The 14,998-nt window shown below is 39.0% G+C and overlaps 1 protein-coding gene across 1 annotated transcript in view; it reads left to right on the top strand.

Moving 5' to 3' along the window:
• The window catches only part of LOC119821800, a 49,415-nt gene extending 34,671 nt beyond the window's left edge, over nucleotides 1-14,744 (top strand). The window contains 5 exon segments of the mRNA XM_042055589.1: nucleotides 7,202-7,258; nucleotides 7,395-7,430; nucleotides 10,570-10,691; nucleotides 12,262-12,345; nucleotides 13,788-14,744. Of these exon segments, the coding sequence (XP_041911523.1) occupies nucleotides 7,202-7,258; nucleotides 7,395-7,430; nucleotides 10,570-10,691; nucleotides 12,262-12,345; nucleotides 13,788-14,744 (1,256 nt within the window).
• The last annotated feature ends 254 nt before the right edge of the window (nucleotides 14,745-14,998 follow it).

Here is a 14,998-nt window from a genome sequence, read left to right as displayed (position 1 = left end):
ACAGGACAGGGTTCCCCGCCCTCTCTCAAGCAGGGTGGGAGAGGGAAGAGGGTGTATGTGGGAGCAGGAGGGGACTGGGAGGAGGGAAGGAAGTGTAAATATTTGAAAGGAAAAATAAAAAGGATGATGTATTCATGGAGAATTTCTGTAATCATAAAAGTAGAAAAATGGCAGATATAATTATTGTTTTGACAATAACCCCATAAGACCTCTGAAAAGTTTTGTGACCCCAAATATTGGTCTATGTTACAAAGTACCTACCAGGATATAGAAAGTATACTTCATAAATACCTGCTCCTCTTAGTCCAAGTCCAGCCCACTCTTAGTTGTAGGTAAGGTGATAGCTATCACTATGCCAAGGGTCTTTCCAAACATATGGCTGTTAGATTTAGCACCTTGTGGTCAGCTTCAGCTTTTCCTTGGAAGTGTAAATGTGCTATAACATAAAGGATGTAACAGGGAAGGTCTTGTGAACAACAGTATAGGACCCAGCATTGTCATTTCAGTCCCAGATCACAATATGCACAGCTGTGCAAGCTTAGACTAAAACAGGAGATACTCAAATACCTTAGCAGTAGATGGTTTTAGTAATTCTGTCAGTACAGATGCCTCAAGATGCTTATTCTCTATTCTCTCACCAAACATTCAAAATCTCAAGTACTCATACTGAACCCTGACCTGGAAGCATTTGCACTGGCTAAGTTTCATAGTGATAGAGAAAGCTATATAGACTGTATGGGGGAGAAAAGACATCAGTGGTCTGATCCATTACTGTATCCTGTATCCTTTAATACTGACTTGACAAATAACATATGACAATTGATGCAGTGGTGGTTTGACTGCTATGAGGTAGCTAAATGCCTTATGAACAGATTTAATACCTATTTCATGAGTAAATTTCATGGCTAGCATGCAATCCTGTCTAAATGTCCATGGTTTGGGCAGTCATATTCTTACACTAGAACCTACTGTTGTTATTATGTTAATTTGTCATTCTGTCATATTACCTTCTAGTTATTATGTTCATATCCATAGACCTGGATATAAGCAGGGTTGCTTTCAATCTTGGTCAGAGAAAACTCTTTTTCATTGGACACCAGTCAATGACAAGATACATAAGCACACAAAATGTGGACAGTAAGATGCCATAAATGTTCAACCCTAAATAGAATGTTTGTTCCCTGCTCCTATGTACAGTTTTAAAATATAATTTATTTTTACATTATGCACCAATTAAATGAAGTTTATAATGGATATTCAATGTATAGTGTAAGACTAATTTTCTTAAATATCTAACATATTATCTGTTTCCTAAATTATGCATCTAAGTCATGTTGGTATAGTAAATCTTTATTAGTTATTCCTCTATAACTATGAACAAAATTCACTGATTTGGGATGCCCTTCTGTACATGCATTGCTCTTATTGATTAATGAATAAAGCTACTTTGGCCTATGGCAGGGCAGAATATAGCCAGACTGGAAGAGATATAGAGAGAGAGTAGATGAAATCAAGGAGATGCTATGTATGTGCCAAAGGAGAAAGATGCCAGGTTTGAAACTTGCCAGGAAGCCACAATCTTGTGCCCGATACATAGATTAAAAGAAAGTTTATAGATGCATATCCACTGTATAGCGTAATACACAATTTTCTTAAGTATATATAACATACTTTAAGTTTGCTGTACTATACTTCTCAGTAATATTTGTTTATTAATTATGATAATAACTGATCTATATTAGTTATTTTTCTGTAGAATTAATTAATTTTTATGTGTTTCAATGTTTTGCCTGCATGTAAGTCTGTGCACTATTTATGTGCTTGGTGCTCACTGAGGCCAAAAAGTGCATCAGAGTCCCTGGAACTAGAGTTACAGATGACTGTGAGACACCTTGATGGTGTTGTGAATCAAGCCTACATCCTCTGGGAGAGCAGTCAATGCTCTTAACCACTGAGCTGTTTTGCTCATTTCCTATATTAGTCAACATTCTATACTTGTAACAAGAATACCTGAAAGAACAACTTGATGAGTGATTCATTTTGGTTCAAACATTCAAAATATGCACTTGTGGGTGGTATTTAATTTTAATTTTCTAACCACAATAGGATGTGACATGCTAATTATTTCATTAGCATTTGCCCATGAGGGTCTACAAAGTTCCACTTACAATATGTCATGGTAATTGCATTTGCTAATTTCTCCTTTCAGATGTGATTAGTTTTAGGATTACAAGTTGTATAAGAGCACACACACATACACACATTATGCAACAAAAGTTAATGAAAAAGAGCCCAGGGATTTGAAAATAAGCATGGCATATAATAATCAAGTAAGCAAAGAATAAGAAGGGAGAAATGATGTAAATATATAAAAATATCAAAAGAAATTTACATGAACTCACTATTCTTCCTGCCAACTTGACTAATGCACTTGATAAAAATGCCAGAGACCCTGGGTTCCCATATAAGTCAAGATAACCTTAGTAGGAGAATATAGAATTTGCTTCAGTTTATTCTTCAGAGATTCTAAAAACCCATGATGTCTGACACTAAACAAGCCCAACTTCTGAAGACCCCACAAGTCTATTTATTTCCTGACTTTTCACACTTATCTTTATTCACTTGATTAAATACATACTTTTATCTACTAATTATTGTTTACAATTCTCATTTTCACTTCTGAACATTTTTATCTGATTTTGTCTAATTAGAGCACGCTAGTATTACTGAGTGCCACACGGCATTGCATCCTTCCAAAGTATTGTTATACTTGTGATTTGAGAGGCACAATTTCTAATCTGATTGTCACCTTCAGAGACCAACATTTGCATGCTCAACCTCCTTAGCTATCAGGAAAATGCAAATCAAAACAACTTTGAGATACCATCTTACACCTATCAGATTGGCTAAAATCAAAAACACCAATCATAGCCTTTGCTGGAGAGGTTGTGGAGTAATGGTTACACTCATCCACTGCTGGTGGGAATGCAAACTTGTGCAACCACTTTGGAAAGCAGTGTGGCAGTTTCTCAGGAAATTCGGAATCAACCTACCCCAGGATCCAGCAATACCACTCTTGTGATTATACCCAAGAGATGCCCTATCATACTACAAAAGCATTTGTTCAACTATGTTCATAGCAGCATTATTTGTAATAGCCAGAACCTGGAAACAACCTAGATGCCCTTCAGTGGAAGAATGGATGAAGAAACTGTGGAATATATACATATTAGAGTACTACTCAGCGGTAAAAAACAATGACATCTTGAATTTTGCATGCAAATGGATGGAAATAGAAAACACTATTTTGAGTGAGGTAACCCAGACCCAAAAAGATGAACATGGGATGTACTCACTCATAATCGGTTTTTAGCCATAAATAAAGAACATCAAGCCTATAATTTGTGATCCTTGAGAAGACAATAAGGTGAAACCAAAGAAAAACATAGAGTTGTCGTCCTGGATATTGGAAGTAGACAAGTTTGCCGGGAAAAATTGGGAACTTGGGGGTGGGGTGGGTTGGGGGCAAGGGGAGATGGGGAGAGCAAAGCGTGAAGGGGAAGAGAGGGAGAGCTTGGGGGAATGGGATGCTTGGGATATAGGAAGGGTGGATATGGGAGCAGGGAAGCAAATATCCTAATTAAGGGAGCCATCTTAGGATTATTAAGAGACTTGACTCTAGAGGAGTTCCCAGGTAATCAGGGAGATGCCCCCAGCTAGTTCCTTGGGCAGCTGAGGAGAGGGAGTTGGAAAAGGGCAGATCCTATAGCCATACTGATGAATATCTTGCATATCACTATAGAACCTTCATCTGGCGATGGATGGAGCTAGAGACAGAGCCCCACATTGGAGCACCAGACTGAGCTCCCAAGGTCCTGACGAGGAGCAGAAGGAGGGAGAACATGAGAAAGAAAGTCAGGACCGTGAGGGAACCTCCATCTGGCGATAGATGGGGAAAATGACTGAGCCCCACATTGGAGCACTGGACTGAGCTCCCAAGGTCCTGATGAGGAGCAGAAGGAGAGAGAACATGAGGGAGAAAGTCAGGAACGTGAGGGGTGCGTTCACTCATGGAGACGGTGGGACAGAACTAATGGGAGATCACCAACTCCAGTTGGAATGGGACTGATGGATCATGCGACCAAACCCGTCTCTCTGAATGTGGACAACAGCGGGGGCTGACTGAGAAGCAAAGGACAATGGCGCTGAGCTCTGATTCTTCTGCATGGACGGGCTCTGTGGGAGCCTTCTCAGCTTGGTCGATCACCTTCCTGGACCTGGGGGGAGCTGGGAGGACCTTGGTCTTAGCATAGAGTAGGGAACCCTGATGGCTCCTTGGCCTTGAGAGGGAGGGAGGGGAGGTATGGGTGGAGGGGAGGGGAGGGAAGGGGTTGAAGGAAAGGAGGAAAGGGGGAGGAGGAGGGGAGGGAGGGGGGAGGAGGAGGGGAGGAGATGGAAATTTTTAAATATAAAAAAATAAACCATGAGGAAAAAAAAAAAAAGAAAGAAAGGCAGGACCATGAGGGAACCTTCATCTGGATGGATGGAGATAGAGACAGAGCCACACATTGGTGCACCGGACTGAGCGCCCAAGGTCGAAATGAGGAGCAGAAGGAGGGAAAACATGACCAAGGAAGTCTGCTCCCATCCACTGAGGTGGTGGGGCTGATCTATTCGGAGCTTACCAAGCCCAGCTGGACTGGGACTGAAAAAGCATGAGATAAAACCGGTCTCCCTGAACATGGCGGACAATGAGGGCTGCTGAGAAGCCAAGGACAATGACACTGGATTTGGATCTTACTATGCATACTGGCTTTGGCGGGGGGGGGGGGGGGGGGGGGCTGGCCTGTTTGGATGCTCACCTTCCTAGACCTGGATGGAGGGGGGGGGAACTTGGACTTCACACAGGGCAGGGAACCCTCACTGCTCTTTGGACAGGAGAGGGAGGGGAGTGGAGGGGGGAGGGGGGTAAATGGGAGGCGGGGCGGAGGCAGAAATTTTTCATTAAAAAAAAGCAATTACATAAACTGGTTCCACACAAGTCAGGCTATCCTAAGTCATCTAGAGGTGGCGAAGGAACTCATAGGCTGCTGATTTGTAGGTAATCAATAGATTTTTAGAAGTGGGGGGTCATATATCTTAATTCACCTTCTATTGCTTTGACAATAACTATGAGCAAAAGTGACTTGGGGAGGTGGTTTCACTTTACACAGCCTGCACCGTCAGACCTGAGAAACATAAGGCAGACTGTTGAAATTTCTTTCTTCTAAGTAGAAGCATAAAAGAAATAGAGCAAAATTGGTAACAAATATTTAACTCCATCCTAATTAGGGTAATACTTTTTGGTTGCAATATAAGTCATAGTTATACATATGCATGAATAAAATATGTGAACTTGTAAAAAAATTAACAAAATTTAAATTTAAGATGCTTGTTTCACTACAAAGCCTACATTTTTTTCATTTTTCAGAGTACTTTCATACCGTTACATAAAATTAATTTGTATGCATTATACACGGTATTATAAAGACCTCCTTGTTAAGTGAAACATCCTTTTATTACTAATTCTGCATACTTTTTCCTCACATTTTATTATGTTCTCCTGCTGAGTGCTCTAAAGTGGGGCAAATTAGATATTTGAAAGTTAAGAAATAAATTGACAACAATCAAAAACAGTGTCAAAACCCTATATTATTTATATGTCTATTGTCCTTAGATGGTAAGACACTATTTCAGAAAATACCATATATTTCAGTCTTAAATAATGACTCAGAGGAATCAGCTCATAGTCATCAAAAAGGTTCATCTCTACTGAATAAATTACACAGTGTTAGAAGTAACCATAAATATTACCCAGGTGTGAATTCTGAGAGCTAGAACAACAACAAGCCTGATGCAATATTGTCATGAACATCATGGAAGAAGCCAACCACTTAAAGACTGAATTGAAGGTCCAGTTCACAAGATGAACCCAAGTCTGGTACTATTATCAAAACCCAGAATATCTGACTAGAGAATACTTAGATCCTGGGGAAAAGCATAACACTCTTATTCTGTATGTAGTAGTAAATTTCTTCCTATACTTCTTTCTTTCTTTTTTTTTTGGTTTTTCAAGACAGGGTTTCTCTGCAGCTTTTTTAGAGCCTCTCCTGGAACTAGCTCTTGTAGACCAGGCTGGCCTCGAACTCACAGAGATCCACCTGCCTCTGCCTCCTGAGTGCTGGGATTAAAGGCGTGCGCCACCACCGCCCAGCTACTTCTTTCTTCTTACCAAGAGATTAGTGTATCTCCCAACCCTCATCAGAGAAGCTTCTTTTTGTACATTATGGTGATTAACACACAGGGCCACAATTGTTTCAGGTGCTGAGAATCAGAGACTCTGGAAAGCCCAACTTAAAATGAGACATATATATCACACATCTTCCCAAGGCTCAGAGATCATCATGGAAAGATAGGCAGAAACAGTGTAAGAACCAAGGGTGGCAGAATAATTCCAAAGCAACAGATTTTTTTCAAGACAGAACAGGGCACTTACATGTGTGAATTCATTTATTTTAGGACACTATGCACAAAAACTAGACCAAGCTAGATAAAAATCTCAGCAGAGTTTATCGGGACAGGAAGTTCCACTTACAAATGTAACACTGTTGGGAACTGAAAGCTTCTGGGAAAGGAAGTATCATGTTTCTTTAAGTAATCAGCCTTTAAGAAGCTACCAATTCTTCCATAGATGCTTCTAAGATAGACACATAGTAGCATCAGTACTTAGAGTGGTGGTTTTTTGGGGTGGGGGGAACAGAGTACATTTAGAAGGAATAGTGGTGGGAAGATATGAAAAAGAAATTGGAGAAGAGATAATGGGGTGTAGATTTGACTAAAGCTCACATGCATGCATAATACTCAAACATTTTAAGTAAAAAAAGGTTATTAATCTTTTTTTTCTAAAAAAATGTACTACGTTGATTTTTGTTCAAGAAGTTAGTGAAGTCTGGATCCAACGAGACAGAGTCTTTATTTTCTCACAAATCTAACTTCAAAATTTCTAGCACCTTTAACAGGAGACATGGTCAGCTTTCATGGATCAGGAAACCTCAATGCCTCATAAAACAGGATGTCTCTTTGGAGATATTTACAGGAAACTCTTAAGTGTTTTTGTTAATTAGTAAAAGAAACAGTTTCATAAATGATCTTGTTCCCACAGTTAGTGCTGTCATTGCCATTGGAGATGATGAAATGAAAATTGCAATTCTGGAGGGAGGTGAGATCACAGAGTCACAGACTTCATCAGGCTTGAACTGACTTAATTATAGCCAGGCTTATTAAAAGTCAGGATCTTCCCAATGATCCCCACATCCTTCAGACACTGAAATTCATGTGAGTACTTTGTATTGCAGTTGGAGTGGAAGAGCCAGGAAAGGAGAGAGTGTTGGGTAAGTGCTCATGTCTAGTAATGGGAATCTGAAGTAGAATAAAATCCGTGGAACTGAGAAAGAAGGCACAAAAAATAACTCCATAGCTAAGAGGTGAGTGAGAAAGACAGCAGTATTCCTAACCTTGTGGCAGTCCTTGTTGGTTTTTATTATAAGTCCTCCACTGACTCTGAATGTGGGTACATGAGGATAATGCAGGCCATGTGTGAAGATGCTGAAGAACGACTGTAATAAGTCAACGTGATAATTCACTTTACCCTCCATGATATGTTCACTATCTTTAAAGTATTATTATTGTTATTATTGGTAAAGTTATCATGGTTCTCTGCCTGTGGTGGACATTAAAATGGAAATATAAGAAGTGCATAAATCTGTGTAAGATGTGAATATGTCTGTGGAGTAAAATGTATTTGTATGTAACACTACATATGTCATCTCTTTATAGAGGCAATGTGTGTGTTTGTATTGAGTGACCATTAGTGTAATGATTGGTTTGAAGCATCTCCCTTTTGAAGTAGGAATGGCAATATGGAAGGAAAGTTAACAGTATGTCATGAGCAATGACAACCAAGACCCAATGTCCCAATGTTTTCTGAATTATATCTCCTGTATTAATCATATTCAATAAGCAGAATCTGATGCCAAGCCTTTACTCATTGTTTATTGTTGTTGCAAATGAAAAATGGGGTCTTGTGGTTGGCAGGCCAGGGCTCTAACACTCAGCTATGATTTTATTCTTACTAGTGCTATATCTCATTGCACAATATTTAAAGTTTCAAATCATCCTGATGGTTCTTTACTATCTCACATGCATCACCTTTATTTGAATGCATCATAAATTTAATTATAATAGATTCATCATTATAAAAATTATGGTCTCACAGACCTGAACACAGAAGTGGTCTCACAGTCATGAACACTGGTCAGTTTCTTGCATTAATATTGCTTCTCACCTTACTAAACTGAATGAAGGTGAATACTCAATTCTCAAGCATGTGGAACAGATTAGTCAATGTCATTGAAGGGGTCTTAAAATCTATACTAGCTCTTAGGATGAAGCATCTTGTTCTTAATTGAGAGCATTTTTTTTTTCATTCTCACAGGTACAGTGGGATAGTTCTACTGGCATCATCTTCCTGGGAATGAGACAAGCCTCTCAGTAAGCACAAGAAATTTGGGTAGTTAGAATTTTAAAAACCTTCCAATGAGCTGAGTGTGGTTGTACTCATCTTTAGTTCCAGTACTAAGGAGGCAGAGGAAGACAGATATATGTATTCATGGCTGCCCTTGGACTACATAGCAAGTGCCAGAATTACAATGAGAGACCCTGCCTCAAAAAAAAAGAAAAAGAAAACAAACAAGCAACAAAGTTCCATGAGGATATTGAGTTTTTACTTGTCCTCTTCCAGACAGGTTGTATTTTAAGTGATGGCATAGTTCCTATGTATGTGATCATTAGATGAAGCATCAAAAGCATAAATAAAGAACACTTTTCTAACGGTGTTCTGAAAATATTTCAGTGAACTCACACCTCGGTCATCAGCTTTCACAAATATTGGAGGATTTTTTGGGGTGGTTATGGTCAAGGTAGACAGAAGAGAATTCTGAGAAGAAGGGAAGTGTGGCAGATGCCATGCTTCTCCTGCCTAAGACGGACTTTGGTTAGACCCATGCCGGTAAGCCACAACCTCATGGTAAACACAGATTAATAGAAATGGGTTAATCAAGATGTGAGAGTTAGCCAATAAGAGGCTAGAGCTAATGGGCCAGGCAGTGTTTAAATGAATACAGTTTCTGTGTAATTATTTTGGGGCTAAGGTAGCCGGATGATGAGACACAGCCCACCGCTCTCCTCACTACATTCCTTGGTACAGGTATATAAATCTCTCTCTCTCTCTCTCTCTCTCTCTCTCTCCCTTCCTCCCTCCCTCCCTCCCTCCCTCCCTCTCTCTCTCTCTCCCTCTCTCTCTTTCTCTTTTTCTCTCTTTCTCTCTCTCTCCCTCTCTCTCTTTCTCGTTTTCTCTCTTTCTCTCTCTCTGTGTGTGCGTGTGTATGTGTGTATGTATGTGTTTCTGACTCTCTCTCTCTTTTTATAAATTAAATTTATTTATTTATTTAACGTCCTGAACACATTTTCCTCTCCTCTCTTCTCCTCCGAGTTGTGTCCTGCCACCTCCACTCTCCCCTCTTCCCCAATTCACTCCTCTGTTTCTGTTCAGAATGGGGGAGTCCTCCTTTTAAAGACCTAAAGTGTTTATAGTTAGAAAAACATTTGAGAATGACTACCAGAATACCCAGATATAAGGAAACAATCAATGTGGGATGGGTTTTGTATCATTTTTCATTATTTACTACAGCAAGATCATTTGTAAGACTAATTTTTTATTACTACCTGATATAGAATTTTTATTAGAGGACTCCGTTTTGAGGAACAACAAGTGTCACTATACTAGTCTGTAAAATAGGTGTGATTCAGAACTTCAGGGTTCATCATTGTAGATGGTATTATTTAGGATGTCCTGTCAATCTTAGAACATTGTGTTCACCACATTCTATCCACTTTGAGGTGTTGACTTAGCTGTTTTTGCTTTCACTCAGGGCCCTGTTTTACTTTTTATAATAAATGAGTTTCTCACTCTTTAGGTTTCTTGTAAACTATCTTTTATTCAGTCATCAGAAATCAAGAAATTTCAACATTTTTTTCTTGTAATCTCAGGACAATTTTAATGTCATACAATTTCTGGCCCCTGTGGGTCAGTTGTGCTGTAGTTGATAAAGCTTTTTGCATCAGTCTTGTTATCATTCCTCCATCCTTTCTATAGTAACAGCTGCCTCAGAGAACTCTGGGATGTGCTTTCTCGATTTCCTCTTCCTATATTCCCATCTATTACTTTTTTCAATATGTACTGTCCTCTCTGGTCTTCTCCAGAATACCTCATTTCAGCCATAACTGATAGTTTCTCTTGACTTCCTGAGCAGTTTCTTCACCTTTATTCAAGATCTTTGTAGTACTTCTGTCACTAGTTTGGGTTTTTAGATATTCTCCTTTTAGTTGCCTAGCCACCTACAGATCATGCTATTCCACATGGTTCTGCTAGATACTTGATGCCAAATAAAGCTCAGCATCTTGTTCCTGCAGTGTATGATCCATGGTGTGGACTCCAGCACAGCAATATCTCCACAAACGTCCTTCTTGCTGTCAAACCATCAATGTTCCCATTGCTCATGGTGCTGCTTGGCCTCTGGTATATGATGACCTTGGTAAACACTCATCCTGCCTGCTAGTAGCTGGGACCAATTCACCAAGAACTGTGAAATGATGGAATCTCCTGAGGCCTGAACTGAGATGTAGAATTCTAATCTGTCCATATTATTTAATTGATTATGGGCTGCCTTGGGGCATGTGTGGGTCTTCTGCAGGCCAAAGTCCACATGATTGTTACTGAAAAAGTAAACTCATTGTGTGATTATTTTTAAAAGTGGGATTGCTGGGGCCCATTGAAATTTCTCCCTATCATGTTGCCATGTCTGTTGGTGCTCTTGTTCAGATTTGTTTAACTAGCCATGTTGAGCTTTCATGGGCGTATCTTCCCTATCATTTCTAATAGATGCATTCTCACAGTAGGCATCTGTTCCTCTGGCTGTTATTATCTTTCTGCTTCCTCTACCACAATATTCCCTGAGCACTGATTGCAGAACTGGTATTATAGATGAATCAGCTAAGGCTTGGCACCACACAATCTCTTGTTTTCCAGATTTTAGTCAGCTGTAGTTTTTGTAATGTTCTCTTTCTTTTTCAAAGAGAAGTTTCTTTGCTGATGGGTGAGTTATAGGCATGGATGGATATCCGAGGGCAGGAGAAAATATTATTCCCCAGGAAAGAGCCTTCATTGATTATCTATTACCATATGATGAAATCATGTACATACAAGTGACATTATATAGACTAAGCAAATATTTATATATTATAGAAAAAAGTTCAGAAGCCATGAATATGAGAGATGTGTGTAGGGTAATACTTGGAAGGGGTTGAAGGGAAGAAAGAGACATTGTTGCAATTATATTTTAATTTCAAAGATTAAAGATATGTAACTACACAATATAAAATGCTTTATGTAATACAAATTAAATTTATACTGTAGCATGTGCATCTCATCAAAATAAATACTGAATAGAATGTAGGAAAATTGTTTTAAAAGAGTGTAATTACTGGTGTGTAGGAGTATGTTTTTTCCACTTAAGCAGATGTGACCCATTTCCCAAATTTGTAATAATATTCCCAGGTATTGCAAAGCCATGAGATTATTTATTCATTCACAAGCATGCCCAAATTTGGTAATTTCAACATTTTCCTCCATATTTGTTTGTTTGTTTCTTTATTTTGTCAGTTTACAAATTAGCAATTTCCTTAATGCAATTTCATACTTAGTGTTTTAACTGACCCTACTTCTCCACTTCCTCCATTTCTGTTCCCTCATCCCTGCTTATACTATCCCATTATTCCTTATTTCACTATCTAAACACATGTATTGTATCACCCTCTCCACTCAGAGCCTCTTACAGGACCCTTTCAAGATTTCCTGGACTCTGAACACACTCCCATATAAACACACATTTCTACTGTATTAGAAACTATGAGATGACATTTGAGACAATGCAATCTGTCTTCACAAACAGTGAGTCAATCACCTAATAAGGTAGTTTCTATTTTCTGCTGAAGCCATTCCCTAGGATGTCTTACAGTGCCAGTGCATGGAGAATGGGAGACTGTAACAATCTGGTAGTTCCTAAGGTCTCAACTCATCTCCATGTTCTGTTTCAACTTTTTCAGACCCTAGGCTTCACTGCCATTCCTGCCCCAATTCTTGATTTAACAGGTGACTGTCCCTTAGTTCTTGATTGGCAGAAAACCAAGGTGAGTAGCAACATTGCCCTACCTGGGGCTGCATGGTTCAGACTGGTGCTGCATGGTTCAGGCTGATGCTGAATCGCAGCTACTTCTGTCTGCTCCTAAAAGGGGCTCTCACACAAGTCAAGAATGGTTTTCACATACCTACTCTCACAGGAATGGGTATGTTGTCCTGAGAGTATTCTCCCACAGTACTGCACTGATAGGTTGTCTAGCACATGCCTTCTTTCCCACCATTTCTACTCTAGACTAACAACTGGTGCATGATTATCTAAGACGCAGTTTCAACAGAGACACTGTTTCCACAGTGGCTATTCCTTCATTGATATTGTTCTTCCCCTTTACATTTCTACTGGCATATTTTACCTATTTTTATTTTAACGTGTAGTCTCTAAGATTTTATCACGCTGGATGCCCCACCTCTCTAATACCCCTGACCCAAGAGTGTACATATGCATGAGGGTATATGTGCTGTCACTTTTCATGAGATCAACGTCTTAGCTTAATATGATATAGATTATCACTTGAGCCATCATTTGAATATGTTTTATGTTCTTAATCAATTTTTCTTACCCAAGAAATTAGTGGGGTAGTGACCAAAACACCATTCAGCACCATCAAAGTCTGAATTTTGAGTCTATATGAAGCAACTTCCTGAAGAGAATCACCTCTCATTTACCAGCCTGAAATGCATTTTGCATGGAGCTTTTAAAGGCAAAAACTCTGGAAAAACTCTAACCTGATTATCATTTGGCAGGGGAACATAAAGCAGTTTAATAGAAGCCAAAAAACATGTAGTTAGCTTCTATAGTGGGATTGAGTATTTTCTCATAGGACTTTTGAAGAAAAGCAGTAACAAAAAAGGAGGATGTTCAGCTTCAAGTAAAATCAAAGATGGCTCCAGCTGAAAGAGATGGACGAATCTTTGCTCTGTCACAAGACCATAGACATAGTCTAAATGCTGTTAAAAATTTCTCATTACTTATCTGTAAATTTTAGAAAAGACACACATTAAGAATTCATATATTTAAGGTTCTTGCTCTTTATTGGAGCTTTCTTCATTTCCACCATTTATAGAAAATATCACTGTTTTCTGGAATTGCGTTTGTATCGTTAGGTTGCTACTTTTCATTCTTTCCCACAGGCCAACATCACATCATCCTGAGTACTGCATTTTCTGTGAAGCTTGATGACTATTCTTACATCAATATGTGAATTCTGAGGTATTCAGCAATCTCACAGTAACATAAATGGAAAGTAATTACTTCTGTCAGAATTTGGGGGATGAGATCTTTTTAGGTGGTCTAGGCTAGCCTTGAACTCCTGAGCTTACAGGATTCTATGCTTCATCCTCTCAGTATCTCCAGGAATTAAAAGTGTGCTCCTCCACTCCAAGATACAATCATTTGCTTTTGTTCATTTTGATCAGAGAAATTGCATGGTTATAGTCTAAAGTATATTGTGATCATCACAAACTGGACTTCTAGAATATGGCCATCAGAATCATTTTCTTATCACAAACTACAACTGGAATTCTGGGAAATATTTCTATTATGTTCTACTATCTAGCCCTTTACTACAAAGAATGCACATTAAAGCCCACAGATTTGATTCTCATTAACCTAATGGCAACCAATGCTTTGATTATGCTCTCTGAAGGAGTGCCCAACACAATGGCAGCTTTTGGGTTAAAGCACTTTTTGAATGATTTTGAATGCAGACTCCTAAAATACATTCATAGACTTAGCAGGAGTGTGTCCATTGGAACCATCTGCCTCTTGAGTGTCTTCCAGGTCCTTTCCATTGGTCCCAAGAAATCCTATTGGAAGAATCATAAAGTCAAATTTTCAAAATACATTGGCTGCTCCATTGCCCTCCTCTGGGCCTTTGACATGTCAATAAGTTTCATTTTCTTTATGGATAGATATATCCAAAAGAATAGCAAAAATGTAACCAAAAAATGGGATTTTGGGTACTGCTCTATTGTAGGGCGCAGTGAAATCAGTGACTCACTCTATGTAGTGTTGGTGGTGTGTTCTGAAGTCTTCTTTTCTGTTGTGATAGCCTGGTCCAGCAGTTCCATGATTACCATTTTGTACAGACACAAGCAGAAGGTTCAACACATCCGCAGCTTTCATAGATCCAGTAGAAACTCCCCTGAGTCCAGAGCCATTCAGAGCATTCTGGTCCTAGTGTCTACCTTTTTGGCTTTTTATTCTCTTTCTTCTATCTTAGGAGGCTGCATTGCTCTTTTGGATAATCACAGTTGGTGGCTGATGAACATCACTTGCCTCATTTCTCTGTGCTTTCCCTGCTTTGGACCATGTTTTCTTATCAGTCATTACTCCATTGTGTCCAGGCTTAATTTGGCCTGGACAAAAATTAAATCTCTCATTTTGTTTTAAGTATGTCAATGATAGTTTTTGTGTAATATCCAGTTGTTTACCAATCACTCTCAAAAGTTCAATAAAGAAAGTTAAGGAGGTAGCAACATGTCTTTCAAAGATTAACCACAATGATTATTGCAGTTTTTCCAGCTGGTTGACTTATCAGCTTACATGGGCTGATTATATTGTGAGTCTTCAATTACAGCATCTCCTTCTGTCCCTGATAATGTACAAAGAAACTAGTACACACATTGCCAATAAAATTTCCATTC

Source organism: Arvicola amphibius, chromosome 8 (assembly GCF_903992535.2).
Source record: "Arvicola amphibius chromosome 8, mArvAmp1.2, whole genome shotgun sequence".
Taxonomy (NCBI): Eukaryota; Metazoa; Chordata; class Mammalia; order Rodentia; family Cricetidae; genus Arvicola; species Arvicola amphibius.
The sequence above is the reverse complement of the archived record's forward strand: the minus strand, read 5'-3'. Positions and strand labels throughout refer to the sequence as shown.